Source organism: Chiloscyllium plagiosum, chromosome 5, assembly GCF_004010195.1.
Source record: "Chiloscyllium plagiosum isolate BGI_BamShark_2017 chromosome 5, ASM401019v2, whole genome shotgun sequence".
NCBI lineage: Eukaryota > Metazoa > Chordata > Chondrichthyes > Orectolobiformes > Hemiscylliidae > Chiloscyllium > Chiloscyllium plagiosum.
This window is the reverse complement of record NC_057714.1, coordinates 112,024,215-112,044,465: the sequence shown is the minus strand read 5'-3', so window position 1 is coordinate 112,044,465 and position 20,251 is coordinate 112,024,215. Positions and strand designations below refer to the sequence as shown.

General features: G+C 42.6%; 1 protein-coding gene across 1 annotated transcript in view; it reads left to right on the top strand.

The window, feature by feature from the left end:
• Positions 1-19,213: 19,213 nt before the first annotated feature.
• The window catches only part of iba57 (iron-sulfur cluster assembly factor IBA57), a 9,739-nt gene continuing 8,701 nt past the window's right edge, over positions 19,214-20,251 (top strand). The window contains exon 1 of the mRNA XM_043690804.1: positions 19,214-19,619. Within this exon, the coding sequence (XP_043546739.1) occupies positions 19,318-19,619 (302 nt within the window). The 5' untranslated portion in view covers positions 19,214-19,317. The remainder of the gene's footprint in view (positions 19,620-20,251) is intronic.

The window sequence follows — 20,251 nt, the reverse complement described above, 5'->3', positions numbered from 1 at the left end:
GGCCAAACCTACAATGATTGACTGATGAGCTTTATGGCAAGTACTCAATGGTACAATAATCTCTAAAACCAGGGTTGCATCATGTCTATTAACTCCCAGAAACTGTCAAATGTTTTGAAGACCACAATCTCACAATGCAGCCATTGTATGAACAATACCACTTACTTCTTTCCAGACTGTAGATTTGTCTGGTAACTAATTCACAGAATAACAAACACTTTGCCTTCTGGTAGGTGATGGGTTACAACTGCAAAAAGAAATTGACCTTCACAGCTGCATTATGAATATAGGGTTAGAATTAAGTAATGAACAAGATAGGGAATAAATCTAATTCAAGGTAAGGTAGATTATTAAAAATAAATACCACATTCCATCTTGTAACTGTGAGCTATTTCATGATAAAAGAGGTGCCTTTCTGTCGCCTACTAGATAAATAGTACGTGTACTAGGTGATTTTTTTCTCAAAGCTGTCTGCATTCCTTCAACCTGGAAGATACTTGAATTGATCAAGAGGAAAATAACATGCTTCTTTTAGCCTTCAATTTTCTTCAGAGGGGTTTTTAATGAAGTAACCCCATGTTTAATATGCTTTTTTAAAAAGAAAAACTTCTCCAGTTGCTAACACTGTTGCTGGAAAGAGGAAAGAATACAAGCAATAATATCACTGTGTCCCGATGCATTTTAAAAAATTTGTCAACTTAATGTTAAACTTTGTGCGATCGTTGAAGGTAACGAGTACTGAAACTTCTAAACTAAATGAGTAGAGCCAGTGTTAGAAAATGTACTGTCCACAAAATCATCATCGAAGCAAAACACATCACCTGTTTTTAAAACATTTGTGCTTGTTTTGGATGAAAAGACTGTCAGTTTTAATTCAGTTTTCATTTTTCTGCTTGTCATTGAATGTTTTGAATATCTTTTAATAAACTCACCATAAAATCACATTTGTCTTCTTGGTTTAATTTTACGAGCAGGGGAAGGCTGTTGGAAATATATATTCTTGCCTTATCTGTAATAACTCATGCATTGATGTTTCACATAAATACTATTTGTATATCTAAAGATGAAGATCTACTCTGTCTCAGTGAATAGATTGTATAGAGACAAGTAGAAAATATATTTAAGCAAAATACATTTAAACAAAACAAAATGCATATTTTTGTTTTTGCAGAACAATAAATAACTAGTATTGATTGAATCATTTTTAAAAATAAATTCTAGGAAGATTGGAATTGTTAAATGAAGTACAACAGGGTAGGCGCTGGCCTGATGGTTTTTCTGCTAGACTGTTAATCCAGAGACCCAACTTGTGTTATGGGTATCTGGGTTCGATCCCACCATAATAATCTGGAAGTAAATATCCAATGATGACCATTAAACCATTGCTGATTGTCAGGAAAAACCCATCTGGTTCATTAATGTTCTTTACGGAGGAGATCTGCTGGCCTTCGTCTGGCCTACGTGTGACTCCAGACCTACTATGTGGTTGATTCTTAATTGCCTCTGGGTAATTAGGGATGGGCAATAAACATTGGCCTAGTTAATGATGCCCATAGGCCATAAATGAATTTTGAAAAAAAATGTCCATCCAGTTTGCTTTCTGACATCTTGGTATTTGTATGATCCAACAATAATGGAGTTGTTGACTAACCATTGCAATCAATCTATCAGGTTTTTAATCATTCTTGGGATGTGGGTGTCATTAGCTGGGCTAGTATTTATTGCCTCTTCCTAGTTGTCTTTGAGAAAGTAGTGTTGAGCTGCCTTTTTGAACTGCTGTAGTTCATGTGCTGTAGGTACATCCACAATGCTGTTGTAGAGGGAGTTCCAGGATTTCAACCCTGCAGCAGTGGAAGAATAACGATATTCTGTGATATGTGCTGCATGGGTTTCCTCCAGGTGCTCCAGTTTCCTCTCTCAGTCTGATGATGCATAGGTGAGGTGGATTGGCCATGCTAAATTGTCCGGAGGTGTGCAAGCCAGGTGGGTTAACCATGGTAAATGCAAGATTATGGGGATAGCGTAGGGCCTAGGTTTGGGTGTGATACTGTTCAGAGAGTCAGTGCAGTTTTGTTGGACTGAATGGCTTCTTTCTGCACTGTAAGGATTCTGTGATTGTATATTTACAAGTCAGGATGGTTAATGGCTCAGAGGGCACTTGCAAGTGCTGGTATTTCCATGCATCTGTTGCCTTTTTCTTTCTAGTTAGAAGTGGTTGTGGGTTTGGAAAGTGCTGTCAAAGGAGCTTTGATGAATTTCTGCAGCACATCTTGTAGATGGTACACATTGCTGATATTAAGTGTTGAAGGTGGAGGGAGTGGATGTTTATGAAAGTCGTCTTTAAACAATCCATAATGAAAGGTTTTAGTTACCATTGATCCAAAGTCACGTGTCTCTCCATGCATTCTACAGTCGCCTCATCGAATTATTTGCACATTATATCATGGAGTGTTACTTTCAGAATTAAGTTGAATAGATTGATATTAACTAGTTCCACTGTCTCCTGAGGGAGCATGTTGTTTTGACTGACTGCTTGTTCACAGAAATATTAATCCAATAATAATAATCCTTCAAAATTGTTTGCATTTTCTGCCCACAGTCAGCCAATTAATTGCACTTACAGCAATGCCAGTAAATAAACTTCAGGTATTCCAGTGAGAGGTGCATACCTCTGACTACTAGCCCACAAATAATGTTGGGGAACACATGCCTGTTCCAGCCACTCATCGGCACCTCAGTTGAGCTGCAAGCTTTTTCAATTCAAACTGGGAAATCCAACTATTATTGTAACTTTCCCAAGTACTTCATAGGAATATTATAAAAGAGAGCATAACACCAAGACACAAGGAAATAGTACATAAGATCACCAAAAGTGTGATTGGAAAGTTAACTTTGCAGGAATATTTCAAAGGAGGTTTAAAAGAAAATGTGTGGTAGAGAATTCCAGACATTGGGGTCCAGAAAACTGAAGGGACAGCAATTTAAAATTGAGAGTGCTAAAGAGGCTAGAATTAGAGGTGCGCTGACATCGGTGAGGACTGTGAAGATATTTCAGTGTATCTCGCTGCCTGTCCAGTATTGAGTTCTGGTTCATCTGGACAGTCCCACCAGAATAGAGTCCACACCATCATGGCTGTCTCAGCAAAGAAAACTGGGAAAGCAATGGTAATAAGGGAACAGATAGATATTTCAGCAGCTGCAAATTTGCTTCAATAAAATCCAGCCCCGGATACAGGATGTTCAGGAAAGAAGGGAAGAAATGAGTGGCAGTATTAAGGGCAGAATTGAAGTGCTGGAGAGAAAGGATATGCCAAGGAATTGAAAGACAGCGTCTATTTTTCTGTAGGTTCTTGTGAATGAACCTGGGTCATGTAGATCAAGTATCGGGAGGGGAACATTTAAGGGACAATCATTGTTGTCTTATGGGTAGTTTTTGGCTATGGCAAAGGAGCAATCCAGAGTAAGGATAACTAGCTTCATCAGGGTGAGAAGAGATCTTGCCCAAACAAATTGGAATTAATGCTCTGCCAACCTTTAAAAAAAGAACAATGAAAGAACCCAGAGGGTGGAGGTGAGGTAGACATTTGCCCATACAAAAGTTAGAAGATAGTGAGGATTGCAGATTCTGGAAAGTCGGAGTCGATAAAGTGTGGCACTGGAAAAAGGCACAGGAGGTCAGGCAGCATCTGAGGAGCAAGAGAGTTGACGTTTTGGGCATAACCTTTCACCAGGAGAGGGGAGGGGAAAGGGGGCTGAGAAATAAATACGGGGAGAGGGTGTGGAGCTAGGGGAAAGTTGGGATGGTGATAGGTGGTTACAGTGATAGGTTAGTGGGCAGTCTGGAGCAGATAGATGGAAAAGAGGATGGACAGGTAGGTCAGGTCTAGAGGGTGGTACTGAGTTAGAGGTGGGGGGGGGGGATGGCGAGATTTGGAAACTGATGAATTCAATGTTTTGGCTGTGTGGTTGTATGCTCCTGAGGTGGTTTCTGGATAAAAAGGTTTTCCCTCATGCCCTCAAAACCTCCTGCCTCTTACCTTAAATCTATGTCCCTGGTAATTGATAGCTCCACCAAAAGGAAAAGTTTCTTTCCATCTGCTCTGTCTATGCCCCTCATAATTTTATACATCTCAGTTATGTCTCTCCCCACCCCATCCAACAACACCCCAATAGCCTCTGTTCGAAGAAAAACAACCAGTTCTATCAAATGTCTCTTCATAAGTAAAACTTTCCAGCCCAGATAACATCCTGGTAAACCTACTCCATACCGTCTTCAGTGCAATAATGCAGACCTATCTGTGACCTAATGAACAGTTCCAGCATCACTCCGTGCAGCTAAACTTTATGCTCAACTAATAAAGGCAAATATTCCATACGCCTTTGTAATGACTTTATCCACCTGTCTGATTACCTTAAGGGACCAGTGGACATGCTTGCCAAGGTCTCTCTGATCTTCAGTGCTATCGTTTATTGTGTATTCCTTTGCATTGTTTGTCCTGCCTAAGTGCATCACCTCACACTTATTCAGATTGAATTCCATTTGTCACTCATCAGTCCATCTGACCAGCCTGTCTATATCTTCCTGTAATCCATGACTCTGACTATTTACCCCCCCCCCTAATTTTTGTATCATCTACGAGCTTACTAATCAACCCTCCCTTCATTCAAAGGAAGGAGGAGATATTGTATTCTTACGTAAACAATGTACCTTGAAAACAGTTACATGGCATCATGACATGTTACATTCTAATATAAAAATGTCTGCCTGACCTTCATTGTTGTAGCAGCAGCAGTAATCACACTAAAATCATTACATAATTGTTGCATCTAGGCTCTATGAAGTCCATACACACAAAACCTAGGCTGTGTAAGTCTGACATGTTATAGTAGTGTAAATAGTGTTATTTATAAACTTCAAGATATCGGTCTCAACAAGTAGTCAGTCTTTGTCATCTGTGTAACAGTGGCTAACATATAGGGAACACTTAAATCATATGTTGGCAGTGGGGTTCAACCCAGAAATGACATCAGATTGTGAAACAGGCCTAGAGTAAAAAAAAAAGAACATTTGGATACAGTGCAGTTAGACTGTTAGAGTTAGAGATGGACTGGACACTTGGATGGAAAAATGGCAGATAGAATTTAATCTGTACAAATGCGAGGTGATGCATTTTGGAAGATCCAAAGTAGGAGGGAAGTATACAATAAATGGCAGAACACTCAGTAGAACACACATACAGAAGGATCCAAGTGAATAGGTCCACAGTTCCCTGAGTGGATGAATTGGTCAAGAAGACATATGGCACGCTAGCCTACATAAGTCAGGGCATAGAGTGTAAAAATTGGCAAGTCATGTTGTAGCTGTATAGAACTTTAGTCAGGCCACATTTGGAATATTGTGTACAGTTCTGGTTGCCTCACTACAAGAAGATGTGAGGCTATGGAGAGGGTACAGAAAAGGTTTACCAGGATGTTCCTGGTTTGGAGGGTATTTGCTCTGAGGAGAGATTGGACAAATTTGATTTTCACTTGAACATCAAAAATGAGGATCAACCAAACAGAAGCTCACAAAATTATGAGATGTAGACAGAATGGATAATTGGAGTCTTTTTCCGATAGTAGAAATGTCAATTTCTTGGGGACATAAGTTAAAGGTAAAAGGGAGTGAGTTTAAATGAGATGTGAGGCAAAGTTTTTTATACAGAGGGTGGTAAGTACCTAGAATGAGCTGCCAGGGGAAGTGGTGGAAGTGGATACAATAGCAACATTTAAAAGGCATCTTGACAGATACATGAATAAGCAAGGAATAGAGGGATATGGACTGCATAGAGACAAAAGGTTTTTAGTTTAGAAAGGCATAGTCTGTCAGCACAGTCTTGATGGGCCGAAGGGCCTGTTCCTGTCTATACCGGTCATTGTTCTTTGAGAGATTTACAGGACAGTAGAGAAAGAGCAAAGTAGTGTGACCAATTAGAAAGCTCTTTCAAAGTGCCAAATAAATCAGTGCCGTAAGATTCTATGAATCTGGATAATCTGTTGTCAGCATGTGACATAATGAACTTTCAGATAAAGCCTCAGCTTATCATGTCAGTTTATATCATGTGTTCAAATCAGTTAATCTTGAATGCACAACCTTCTGACTCACATGAGAATCTCTCGGAGTCAGAAAGTTGTAGATTCAAGCCTCACTTAACAAAGAAGACATTTATTAAAAAAGACAGCAAGCTGACTAGTAATTGAACTAAGCCAGCACTTTTAAATAATGACTTGTTACTTATGAACATTATTTAGATTTAAACCATTGCTCCCAGGTTAAAACTTAATATCAAACACTGAGGGCAGGTCTAGTAAAATGGATGATTACAAGCTAAATGCAGATTAGAAAAGACATTCCCAGGACACTGAGGAAAATGCCATAGGATAAGGGATTCTAAGTCATTCAACATATCTTAACCCATTCATTAAAACGTTTATGAAAAATGCTAATAAGGAAAGCTATAATCCTCTGGGTATATCATAAATGAAACACAGGGCAATCACAAACATTTGTAACGAACTCCACTTTTTATTTTCTGTATTTTTGTTTGTGGACTGAAATAGGAAAAGGACTATTTTAAAAAAAACAAAAATTTGCTAAATGGATTGCTGCATTATTTAAAAGTAAGTTACCTGAATCTCATTGCTGTTTACACAGTTGTTTGTTTAAGCAGTGGGGGAGGTCTGTGCACAGTTTGGCTGAAGCCATGGTTGTATGTAAATTGAGCTTCAGCCAGCAAGAAGTAGCTGATTGATCTGTGAAATGGTGACCAGTTGTCAGTGATAAAGGCCATCCGCCTGCCAACAACTATGTGATTGGCTCCCAGACAGCTGAACAACTTGTGGATGTTAATGTTTTGGAAAAACCAATGGATCTTCAAAAGGGAAGGAGCTATCCTCTTTCTCTGTAGTAAAACTACTTCAAGTCTGAAGGAAAGCAGTTTATTTCCCTGATCTTCCTTGACTCCATGCGCTAAATGGCCTGCTTCCACACTGTAGGGATTTTATAATGCTATGAAAGCAGTCTCCTAGTCTTGCTTAGCTAGGTTTAATGCAGAAATACTGAAGGGCAATGATGGATTGAGAACAAGGACACTGGGGATTTTAAACCAGAGGGGTACTAATATCCTGGATGGGAAATTTGCTGGTGCTATTCGGGTGGGTTTAAACTAGCTCAGCAGGGAGATGGGAACCGGAGGTGTAGTTGCAGTGCACAGGAGGATGAGAGTAGGAAGGACAGGGACAGGATTTCAGGGTCACAGGAATGTGCTGGCAGACAACGAAGTGGTTTGAAGTGTGTTTCCTTCAACGCCAGAAGTATCCGAAATAAGGTAGGTGAGCTTGCAGCATGGATAGGTATCTGGGACTTCGATGTTGTGGCCATTTCGGAGACATGGATAGAGCAGGATGAGGTATGGATGTTGCAGGTTCCAGGATTTAGATCTTTCATTAAGAATAGACAAGGCAGTAAAATAGGGGGAGGCGTGGCCTTGTTAGTCAAGGATAGTATAACGGTGGCTGAGAGAACTTTTGATGAAGACTCGTCTACTGAGGTAGTGTGGGCTGAGGTTAGAAACAAGAGAGGAGAGGTCACACTGCTTGAAGTTTTTTATAGGCCTCTGCAGAGTTCCAGGGAGGTGGAAGAGAGGATTGGCAGAATTATTCTGGGTAAGAGTGAAAGGAACAGGGTGGTCATTATGGGGGACTTTAACTTCCCCAACATTGACTGGAAAGGCTGTAACTCTAGTACGTTGGATGGATCAGTTTTTGTCCAATGTGTACAGGACGGGTTACTGACACTGTATGTCAAAGGGCCGACAAGAGGGGAGGCCACACTGAATCTGGTGCTTGGTAATGAACCAGGCCAGGTTTTTGATTTAGTAGCAGGTGAGCACTTCGGAGAGACTGAACATAATTCAATTATGTTTAGTTTAGCAATGGAAAGGGATAGGTACATGCCACAGGTCAAGAGTTATCGGTGGGGCAAGGGCAATTATAATGTGATTAGGCATGAATTAGGATGCATAGAATGGGGTAGCAAAATGCAGGGGAAAAAGACAATGGAAATGTGGAGTGGTTTAAGGAACAGATATTGCGTGTCCTTGATAAGTATGTCCCTGTCAGGCAGGGAAGAAGTGATAAGGTAAGGGAACCATGGTTTACAACAGAAATTGCATCTCTTGTTGTGAAGAAGAAGGAGGCTTATGTGTTGATGAGGCAAGATGATTCAGATGAGGCAATGAAGAGTTACAGATCAGTGAGGAAGGATTTAAAGAGAGAGTTAAGAAGAGCAGTCTTTAGCAAATAGAATAAAGGAGAATCCTAAAGCTTTCTATAGGTATGTGAGGAATAAAAGGATGGTTAGGGTAGGAATAGGGCCAGTCAAAGACAGAAGTGGGAAGTTGAGTGTGGACCCTGTGGAGATCGGAGAGGTGCTAAACGAACATTTCTCATCGGTTTTCACTCAGGAAAAGGAGAATATTGTAGAGGAGAAGAATGAGGTACGAGATATTAGACTAGAAGGGATTGAGGTTAGTTACAAACAGGTGTTACCAATTCTAGAAAGAGTGAAAGTAGACAAGTCCCCTGCGCCCGTTGAGATTTATCCAAGGATTCTCTGGAAGCTCGGGAGGAGATAGCAGAGCCTTTGGCTTTGATATTTGAGTCATCATTGTTCACAGGTTTGGTACCAGAGGACTGGAAGATTGCAAATGTTGTGCCCTTTTTCAAGAAGGGGCAGTAGAGATGACCCAGGTAATTATAGACCAGTGAACCTTACTTCAGTTTTAGGAAAGGTTTTGGAAACAATTATAAGAGATTTATAATCATCTAGCAAACAACAATTTGATTTCAGATAGTCAACATGGTTTCGTCAAGGGGAGGTCGTGTCTCACAAACCTCATTGAGTTTTTTGAGAATGTGACCAAGCATGTAGATGAGGGTAGGACAGTTAACGTGGTATACATGGATTTCAGTAAAGCCTTTGATAAGGTTCCACATAGTAGGCTGTTGCAGAAAATGCAGAGGCATGTAATTGAGGGTGATTTAGCAGTTTGGATTATAAACTGGCTTTCTGAAAGAAGGCAGCAAGTGGTTGTTGATGGAAAATATTCAGCCTGCAGTCCGGTTACTAGTGGTGTGCCACAAGGATTTGTTTTGGGACCACTGTTGTTTGTCATTTTTATAAATGACTTAGATGCAGGCATTGGTGGATGGATAAGTAAATTTGCAGATGACACTAATGTTGGTAGAGTAGTGGACAGTGTGGAAGAATGTTACAGGTTGCAGGGGAACTTGGATAAACTGCTGAATTGGGCTGAGAGGTGGCAAGTGGAGTTCAATGCAGATAAAATGTGAGGTGATGCACTTTGGGAAGAATAACAGGAAGGCAGAGTACTGGGTCGATGGAAAGATTCTTGATAGTATGGATGTGCAGAGGGATCTTGGAGTCCATGTGCATAGATCCCTGAAGGTTGCTACCCAGGTGAATAGTGCTGTTAAGAAGGCAGACGATGTGTTAGGTTTCATTCGTAGGGGGATTGAGTTCGGAACCGCAATATCATGCTGCAACTATACAAAAGGCTGGTGCGGCCACACTTGGAATATTGTGTACAGTTCTGGTCGCCATATTTTGGGAAGGATGTGGAAGCATTGGATAAGGTGCAGAGGAGATTTATCAGGATGTCTGGTCTGGAGGGAAGGTCTTATGAGGAAAGGCTGGGAGACTTGGGTCTATTCTCATTGGAAAGAAGAAGGCTAAGAGGGGATTTGATAGAGACATACAAGATGATCAGAGGATTAGATAGGGTAGACAGTGGGAGTCTTTTTCCTCGGATGATGACATCACTGTGTACGAGGGGGCATAACTACAAATTGAGGGGTGATGGATTTAAGACTGATGTCAGAGGCAGGTTCTTTACACAGAGAGTGGTAAGGGCGTGGAATGCCCTACCTGCTAATGTAGTCAACTCAGACACATTAGGGAGATTTAAACAATCCTTAGATAAGCACATGGATGATGATGGGATAGAGTAGCGGGACAAGCTGAGAATAGTTCACAGGTCGGCGCAACATCGAGGGCCGAAGGGCCTGTTCTGCACTGCATTGTTCTATGTTCTATGTTCTAAGGTTGGTCATGCAAAAAAAGGAAGGTTATGACCATAGAAATTAGCAAACAGAGCAACAAGCCAAAAATGGGAAAATGTCGATAAGAAATAGGAGAGAGACAATGAGATATATGATCAGAATTAGGCCATCTATTCAATGGAAGTGGGGTTGGAGGGTTGCCAGAGGCCTGCCCAACTGGACCTCACTTGTGTGGAGTTAGGATAACATTGAGAATATGTCCTGACCACAACCCATTCAATTCTCCAGGTCTCCCACCTCTTTCTGGGCTTCATGAGGCCCTAGAAAATGTAATCCTTTATCTCAGATTTTTTAGTATTTAGCTATTGCCTCCTGGTGCCCACAGTAATAGGCACAAGTTTGAAGTTGGAGCAGAACTCTCTTTGTGATTGTCAAACTGCATTTCTCTCATAGTCAGCAATCTTTATGGGCCCCTACTTGTCCTGTTACCATAAACAATGCGCCCTTTAATGACATGGTACTTCCCCCTAGTTACATATTCCCTGGCAGTCATGCCTGTGCTCTGTTGGATCCATTTTCAGATGTACATTTAGATTACAAAACCATTCCAAACAAGTGTCCTGGTAAATAACTCCAAGTCAAACATTTTGTCCCATTCTTTCAAGGGATATGGTTGTTACTGTCTGGGCTGACATTTATTGCCCATTCCTAGTTGTCTTCAATAATAATGAGGACAGAAACTTAAGAGATAGGTGGCATAGTGGATCACAGGTTAGCACTACTGTCTCACAGTGCCAAGGATCCAAGTTTTATTCCATCCTTGGGTGAGTGTGTGTGGAGTTTACACACTCTTCTTGTGTCTGTGTGGGTTTCCTCTTGGTGCCCCAGTTTCCTTCCACAGTCCAAAGATGTGCAGGTTAAGTGGTTTGGCCATGGTAAATTGCCCATGGTGTCCAGGGATGTGCACGCTATGTAGGTTAACCATAGGAAATGTCGAGTTATAGGAATAAGATGGGTCTGGGTGGGATGCTCTTTGGAGGATCAGTGTGGACTCGATAGGCCGAATGGTCTGCTTTCACACTGTGGGATTCTATGATTCAAGATGAGTGCAACTAATTGCCTGAGTCCTGACTTTGTGAAATAAATTATATTCAGGGCAAAAAACTGAGGGCATAGAAGGATGGGTTAGTAAATTTGTGGATGACACTAAGGTCAGTAGAGTTGTGGATAGTGCTGAAGCATGTTGCAGGTTACAGAGGGACATATATAAGCTACAGAGCTGTGCTGAGAGGTGGCAAATGGTGTTTAATACAGAAAAGTGTGAGGTGACTCACTTTGGAAGGAGCAACAGGAATAATGAATACTGGGCTCATGGTAAGATTCATGGTAGTGGAGATGAGCGGAGAGATCTCGGTGTCCATATACAGAGATCCCTGAAAGTTGTCACTCAGGTTGATGGGTTGGTAAGAAGGCATACAGTGTGTTAGCTTTTATTGGTAGAGAGATTGAGTTTCAGAACCATGAGGTCATGCTGCAGCTGTACAAAATTCTGGTGAAGTGGCACTTGGAGTGTTGCATACAGTTCTGGTCACCGCATTATGGGAAGGATGTGGAAGCTTTGGAAAGGGTTCAGAGGAGATTTACTAGGATGTTGCCTGGTATGGGGGGGAAGGTCTTACGAGGAAAGGCTGAGGGACTTGAGGCTGTTTTCATTAGAGAGAAGAAGCTTGAGAAGTGACTGAATTGAGACGTATAAGATAATCAGAAGATTAGATAGGGTGAACAGTGAGAGTCTTTTTCCTCGGATGGCGATGGCTAGCCCGAGGGGACATAGCTTTAAATTGATTGATAGATATAGAACAGTCAGAGGTAGTTTCTTTACTTAGAGCATAGTAGGGGCATGAAATACACAGCCAGCAACAGTAGTAGACTCGCCAAGTTTAAGGGCATGTAAATGGTCATTAGATAAACATATGGACTAGGCTGGAATAGTGTAGGATAGATGGGCTTCAGATTGGTTCCACAGGTCGGTGCAACATAGAGGGCCGAAAGGCCTGTACTGTGCTGTAATGTAAGTTTTAATTAAAGAAAGGACTTCATCCGAAGAATATTTTATAACTAATCAGCCATGATCCTATCAAATGGCGGAGCAGGTTTGAGGTGCTGAATGGCCTACTCATATTCCTAGTTCTTATATTCTTACAAAAGCAACATTTTGCAGATGTTGTAAACCATTATTCTCCATCCAAGAACATGAGATTTTCCAGTGAACGTCAGACAATGGAATCAATCGCCAATTTCTTTGGAAGAGTCATTTTTAACTTGTAAGACACACAGGACACCAGCAAAGCCTTGTATTTCAACAAAATAAAATAATCAAAGCTTTTTTTCTCAAAATAAACTTAAAGTTTTAAATTTTAAATGTAAATTTTCTCTCTAAGATACAAAAGTAAGCAGCATGGATATTGTGTATTTGCGGAGCTGAATGAGTAGGAGTGGGTCAATGATACAAAGCTTTATTCAGGTGTCAATCAATCATGATGATAAATAAGAAAATATGAACAGTATTAAGCTGTTTGGCCTCTTGAGCCAATTCCGCCATTCAATAGGATAATGGCTGATCTGAGATTCCTCACGTTAACTTCCCTGTAACTCTTGATTCTCAAGTGATCAAGCATCTATCTATCACAGCCTTAAATGTACACAAGTACTCTGTTCCCACAGCTCTCTTTGACAAGGAGTTCCAAATTCTCAACTCTCTGAGAGAAGAAATTCCTCTTCATCCGAGTCTTAAATTGGCATCCCTTTATTCTGATATTGTGCCCCAGACTCTCCCATTAGGGGAATCATCCTAACAGCATTTACCCTGTGAAGTCTGTTAAAAATCTTACATGTTTCAATGATTTGGATATGTCGGTGTTGGACGGGGGTGTACATAGTTAAAAATCACACAACACCAGGTTATAGTCCAACATGTTTAATTGGAAGCACACTAACTTTCGGAGCATCGCTCTGAAAGCTAGTGTGCTTCCAATTAAACCGGTTGGACTATAACCTGGTGTTGTGTGATTTTTAACTTTGTTTCAATGAGATCACTTCTAGTCTTCTAAACTGCAGTGAGTCCCAACTTGTTTAGCCTTTGCTCATAAGACAGTCTCTCCATAATTCTGTGTCTTTCAATTGTGTATTCCACTACCACCTGATGAAGGAGTGACACTCCAAAAGCCAGTGTGCTTTCAATTAAACCTGTTGGATTATAACCTGCTGTTGTGTGATTTTTAACTTTGCACATCCCAGTCCAACACTGGCATGTCCAAATCAGGCCTTCATACCAGGGATCATTTCCATATGAACCTTTTCTGAACTGCTTACAATGAAATGACATCTGTTCTTAAATAAGGGGATCATAACTGCTCACAGTACTCCAGATGTGGTCTCACCAGCATCTTGTACAGCTGCTGTAAGACTTCCTTACTCTTATAGTCCAACCCCCTTGAAATAAGAGCTAACATTCTATTAGCCTTCCTAATTACTTGCTCCACCTCTCTGCTAACTTTCTATGTTTCATGAACAAATATCCCAAAGTTCCTATGTGTTGCAGCTTCTGTAGTTTTTCTCCATGTAAATAATATTTTATTCTTTTGTTCTCCCCTCCAAAATGAACAACTTCACATATTTCCACATTATACTCAATTTGCCAACTTTTTGCCCACTTACTTAACCTTTCATTATCTCTCTGCAAACTGTATCCCTTTCGCAACAGCATTTCCACAAATTTTTGTGTTGTCTGCAATTTTGGCTACAGTGCATTTGCTTCCTTCCTCCAGGTCATTAATATATTTTGTAAACAGTTGTGGTCCCAGTACTGGTTCCTGTGGAACCCCACTGGGTAACCTGAAAAAGAACCCCTTAGCCCCATTCGCTGTTTCCTGCCCATGAGCCAATTCTGTCTCCATCTTGAATGTCCTGTTGTGTTAAGTTGCGACTGGATTTACTGAGGGATGAATTTTAAGAGCAGCTTGGGGTGTTGGGGGTCAGTGAGCGAAGGGAGGTGGTGATGGTTGTTGGAGGAAAGCTGGTCTGAGATCAATCATTTTAATACAATCAATTTACATACCTCATTCAAAGTAGGCCCTAACAAAGTGAGAGTTGGCTTAAAATCATTAAATTCCTACAGTGTGGAAGCAGGCCATTTGGCCCATCAAGTCCACACTGACCCTCCAAAGAACATTCCACCAAGATCCATCTCCTTACCCTATCCCTGTAAGTCTGCACTTCCCATGGCTAATGCACCTAGCCTGCACACCTGTGGGAGGAAACCAGATCACGCAGAGGAAACCCACGCAGACACAGAGATAATGTGCAAAGTCCGAGGGTGGAATCAAATCCGGGTCCTTGGTGCTATGAGGCAACAGTGCTAACCACTGAGTTCTCTTGACTCTCATCCAGAAATTTAAGGTTCAAGTGCCACTGTAAAGGCTTGAAGATAAGACGTAGGTTGACTCTGCAATGCAGTACCAGTTAAGTGCTGTACTGTCAGAAATGCTGTATTTTGAATTGGGTCATTTAACCAAAGCCCCATCTTGCCTTCACAAGTGTATGTAAAATAATTTCCAACGAGGGCAAAGGTACTCCCCCCAACGTGTCAGCTAATATTTATCCATCCATCAACATTGCTGAAATGGAGACAGTAAGGACTACAGATACTGGAATCCAGAGTCAATACTCGTGGAGCAGGAGAAGCACAAGCAGGTCAGATAGCATCCGAGGAGCAGGAAAGTCAACACTTCGGACTGGGAGCCTTCACTAGTCCTGATGAAGGGTCCTGGCCCAAAACGTTGACTTCTCTGCTCCTCTGCTGCTGCCTGACCCGCTGTGCTTCTCCAACTACATGTCTATTGAACATTGCTGAAACGTTGTCGTACTGCTGTTGCAGGGGCTTATTGTGTCCACCTCCGCCTCTGTGGGAATTGAGGCTACATTGTTGGCATCACTCTGCGTCGCAAACCAGCTGTCGAGCCAACAGTGATCATCAATCCCATCGAGGTCATCATGAAGATCATACCTCCTCAATCTCAGCTCTTGCCTAAGGTAAAGTGATCCTCAGGTTCTAATAAGAGAGCTGACCTATGGTGTTCTGGGATTACGGCGCCTTTCAGTTTAATGTGCACAAATTGGCTGCTGTGTTTCCCATATTGTGGCTGAGATTCTTTATTTCATTGACTGCAAAGCACACAGAGATGCTTAGAAATGGTGAAAGGTGCTATATAAATAATAATCTTTTCTGATCTTGTAAGAATGTGTGAACTGCGATTGTCAGGATGGATATGACAATTTGTCAGAACGCGTGTGCCCCCTTTTGGTAGTTATAATGCTGGCTGAGACAGGTACAAACTTCTTTTCATTGTGGACACTCAGTAAGAACAGATTAACCATTTTAGAATCTTCCAGCACATAGGCCTTTCTTGCCTATACCAGCTCTTATTTAGAACCTTGCACCTTCCACCTGTTTAAACTGAGAACTTTGTCTCATGAGGAAATGTTGAACAAGCTGGCTTGTTTTCTTTGGAGTTTAGGAGAGTGTGTAGTGTCTTGATGGAGATGTGTAAAATCCTGAACAGTCTTGACAAGTTGGAATTGGAAAGGGTGTTTTCTCTTGTGGGTGTGAAGCAGAGGAAACAATATTAAAAATAAGATGTTGTCCCTTTTAGGACAGAGTTTTATTTCCTTCCAAGGATTGTGCTTCTTTGGAAATCTCTACCTCAGGAAGGGGTGGAGGTGGAGTTGAGTCATGGCTTTTACAGCATGGAAACGAGGCTCTTTGGCCCATTGTTACTGTGTCAGTCTTCAAGCTATCCATTCTAATCCATTTTGCAGCACTTGGCCCTTAGTCTTTTTTGCCATGGCGTTTCAAGTGTTCTTGTGAATAATATTTTTAAGGCAGTATCAGATTCTTGTTAGGGAAGGGAATGAAAGATAATCAGAGGTGGGTAGGATTGTGGAATTTAAAACAGACAGATCAGCCGTGATCTTCGTGAATGGAGGCCTTTTTCTTCTAATTTGTTTGCATATGGCACTTGTTCTCTCATCACCAATCTCTCCATTAACTTGTCTCACTTTCTCTGTTTGAAATGTGTTGGCTTTAGTGCAGGCATGGATCCTAGTTATCTTTGTAAGATGTTCCATGTTCCAGTCCCACTCAGGTCCCCTCTCTCAATCTTTTTCCAGCGTGTGGATGACTTGATGCTGCCGTTTCTTGCTGTTGACCAAAATCAAAAACTTTGCCACCAATTTCTTTGCTCACTTTCAGCTGATTAATTCATCCTGCTATCTTGATTTATGCTTACGTTTTCTCAAGTGATTATCCTGTGGAAAGCTAAAAAGAAATCTCTTCATTCTCCTCTCAGGCTCTTTTCTCAATAACCTTTGGATCTGTGTGATGTCAACCATCTTAGTTTATCTGCTCCCCTCACCCTCCCTAACCTTTGTCTGGAATTGCTGCATTCTGTTCTTTTGGGTCCAAACTAACATTATTATCAAACCTGCTGACAAGGATAGTGCTGTTTGCCCTTACTTCTCTGTCTCAGTTCCTTGGAATTGGTTTTGTACAAATATTTATTTTGACCTTGATGACTTCCTCCAACTTCCTCCTCAACTACATTTCCTTACTCTCTCTTGCTCCACGTTTCTCCATCTTCATCAAACCTGTTCTGATGATGCTACCTTCCATACTAGCACTTCTGTCAGCCATGTTCCTTGACTGAGGAACCCCCAACCGCCCGTCCTCCCAACCCCCCGTCCTCCCATCTATGGTTGACACGACTATTGACTTTGTACGTCACCTTTTGTTCTCAATCCATTAATCCACACCCCAAAACCATGATGGCGTTCCATCCCAGCCTTCATATTCAAACCCATTTTCACTACTCCAGAAGTGATGCCAGCACCACCTTGATCTTCCCCTCCCCTTACAGCATTGTGAAGGCTCCTCTGTGTCATTCTAGTCCCCATTTCAATCAACCCCCAACAAATAAACATGAACTCGGAGCGGAACTAGGTCATGTGTTCCTTTGAGTCTGCTTACCATTCAATAAGATCATCGCTGAAATACATTCTACACACCATACATTTCTACTTATTCCTGATAATTTTTCACTCCCTCGCTTTCAAGGATCTTTCTAGTTCCGTCTTAAAAACATTGCAAGATTCTGTTTCTTCACACGATTCAAAAACTCCACTGCCTTTTGAGGAAGAGAGTTCCAAAGGCTCTCAAGTCTCAGAAAACCAATTTTCTTCCTTTCCGTTTTCAAAGCGTTATTTTAAGACAGTGACCCCTTAGTTCTAGAATCTTGTGTGTGAGGAAACATCTCTTCATCCATCCAAACTGCTCACGATTTTATAAGTTTCAACCAAGTTGTCTCTTATTCTTTCAATATACGAGTCTAATCTATCTAACCTTTCCTTGTAAGAAAACCAGCCCATTTCGGTATTAGGCAAAAGTGAGGACTGCAGATGATGGAAATCAGATTCTAGATTAGAGTGGTGCTGGAAAAGTACAGCCGGTCAGCCAGCATCCTGATGAAGGGCTTTTACCTGAAACGTCGATTTTCCTGCTCCTCAGATGCTGTCTGACTGGCTGTGCTTTTCCAGCACCATTCTAATCACCACTCGAATATAGACATTTCAGGTATTAGTCCAGTAACCATAGAAAACAGGAGGATGAATAGGTCATTCAGTCTGTGGAGTTTGCTCCATCAATCAATATGATCACAGCTGATCACCAATTTAGTATCTTGTCCACACTTTCTCCCCATACACTCTGACCCCTTTAGTCCAAGTAATTCTTTCCAACTCCTAAAACTTCTCTGAATTGCTCCTAAGCATTTACATTGTTCCTTAAAAATCAGGTGATAAACACTGTGCACAGTAAGGGGGGGACAGTGTTGGTTGATCTGCGAATTTCCTACGTTTCTACGTCCCTGGCCATGTTACACTCATTCAGCCTCCCCCAGCAGAGTTAAAAATCACACAACACCAGGTTATAGTCTAACAGGTTTAATTGCAAGGTTGTCAACCACCTAATGGAGCAGCGGTCCAAAAGCTCGTGCTTCCAATTAAACTGTTGGACTATAACCTGGTGTTGTGTATTTTTAACTTTGTACACCGCAGTCCCCCGTCGGCATCTCCAAATCATATCACCCAACAGAGGGCGGTATTCGCGGAGGTGAGAGACAATCACACAGCCTCCCCCAGCAGAAGGCGATATCCGGGTAGGTGACAGACATACTTAAGCTTCCCAGCAGAGGGCAATATACGGGGATGTCACTGACATATTCAGTATCTCCTGCGAGTCATTGACACACCCACGCTGTCCAGCAGAGGGCAATGTCCTGGGAGGTGACAGACACTCACCCACTCCCTTGCAGACGACGATGTCTGGGAAGGCCACAGACACTCACCCAGGGTCCCCTGCAGAAGGCGATGACCTGGGAAGTGACGGACACTCGCCTGCAGAAGGCAATGTCCTGGGAGGGTGACACACTCGCTCAGCCAGCCCTGTAGAGGGCAATGTCCTGGGAGGTAACAGACATTCGCTCAGCCAGTCCTGTAGAGGGCAATGTCCTGGGAGGTAACAGACATTCGCTCAGCCAGTCCTGCCCCTGCAGAAGGCGATGACCTGGGAAGTGACGGACACTCGCCTGCAGAGGGCAATGTCCTGGGAGGGTGACACACTCGCTCAGCCAGCCCTGTAGAGGGCAATGTCCTGGGAGGTAACAGACATTCGCTCAGCCAGTCCTGTAGAGGGCAATGTCCTGGGAGGTAACAGACATTCGCTCAGCCAGTCCTGCAGAGGGCAATGTCCTGGGAGGTAACAGACACTCGCTCAGCCAGTCCTGCCGAGGGCAATGTCCTGGGAGGTAACAGACACTCGCTCAGCCAGTCCTGCGGAGGGCAATGTCCTGGGAGGTAACAGACATTCGATCAGGCAGTCCTGAAAAGGCAATGTCCTGGGAGGTAACAGACACTCGCTCAGCCAGTCCTGCAGAGGGCAATGTCCTGGGAGGTAACTGACATTCGCTCAGCCAGTCCTGTAGAGGGCAATGTCGTGGGAGTTATTGCGCCGCTGTGTTGTTAAGATGCCGGTGGTGAACTCGGGTCTGAACGGTCAGTGCAGTGAGCGTTGAGGCCGTCGCTATGTCGCTGTTCCGCTGTGGCCGATCGTTGGGGTTTTTATTGCAGTTACAGGCGGTCGGTCGAGGGCCTGCCTTAATTGTGAGGTGTCTCCGGAGTGTCAGCACTGAGGCTGGAGGCCCGTATCGCTGCTATGGCCTGAGCCACCGGCAGCTGCTGCGGCTCCAGGGCCGGGATACCGGCCCCTTCCTTCAGGGTCTCATCACCAACGACGTCGAGGACGTGGTGAGCGGGCGCCGGGAGGCAATTTACTGTCATCTCCTTAACTTGCAGGGGAGGACATTGTTTGATGTGATTCTGTACAGGTAGGTTAAATAAGCCAGCATCTGAGAAGCTCATTGATTCCTCTGTCCATCAGTATTGAATGGGTGTGGGGTGGGGTGTCATGTCTGTTGTAGTATCCCTACCTCTGGGACACAAAACTCAGGTTCAAGTTCCAATAGCTATGGACATTTGTCATGTCTGAACAGGTTAATTAAAAACGTGTAAGTAGTGGGGATTGTAGTGTAAAATTCCTGTACAAACGTGTCACACAGTAATTAAAATCCTGAGAAAATGGTGATTCTCCATGACATCTGCATTTGCCAGATACTTAGCTAGCACATAACCCTTCAAGAGATGTCAGCTGTTGGATTGGGTTGGCTGTCTGAGTGTCTTATCCTGGATTAATGGTGCTGGAAGAGCACAACAGTTCAGGCAGCACCCGAGAAGCTTCGAAATCGACGTTTCGGGCAAAAGCCTTTCATCAGGAATAAAGGCAGTGAGCCTGAAGCGTGGAGAGATAAGCTAGAGGAGGGTGGGGGTGGGGAGAAAGTAGCATAGAGTAAAATAGGTAGGTGAGAGACTCCCTGAGATTCTTGTAGAGAGAGGAGGAAAACTTCTTCAAGGCAGGCATCCTTGCAAGAGGATTCGCAGTAGGGTTAAAATCAACGAGGTA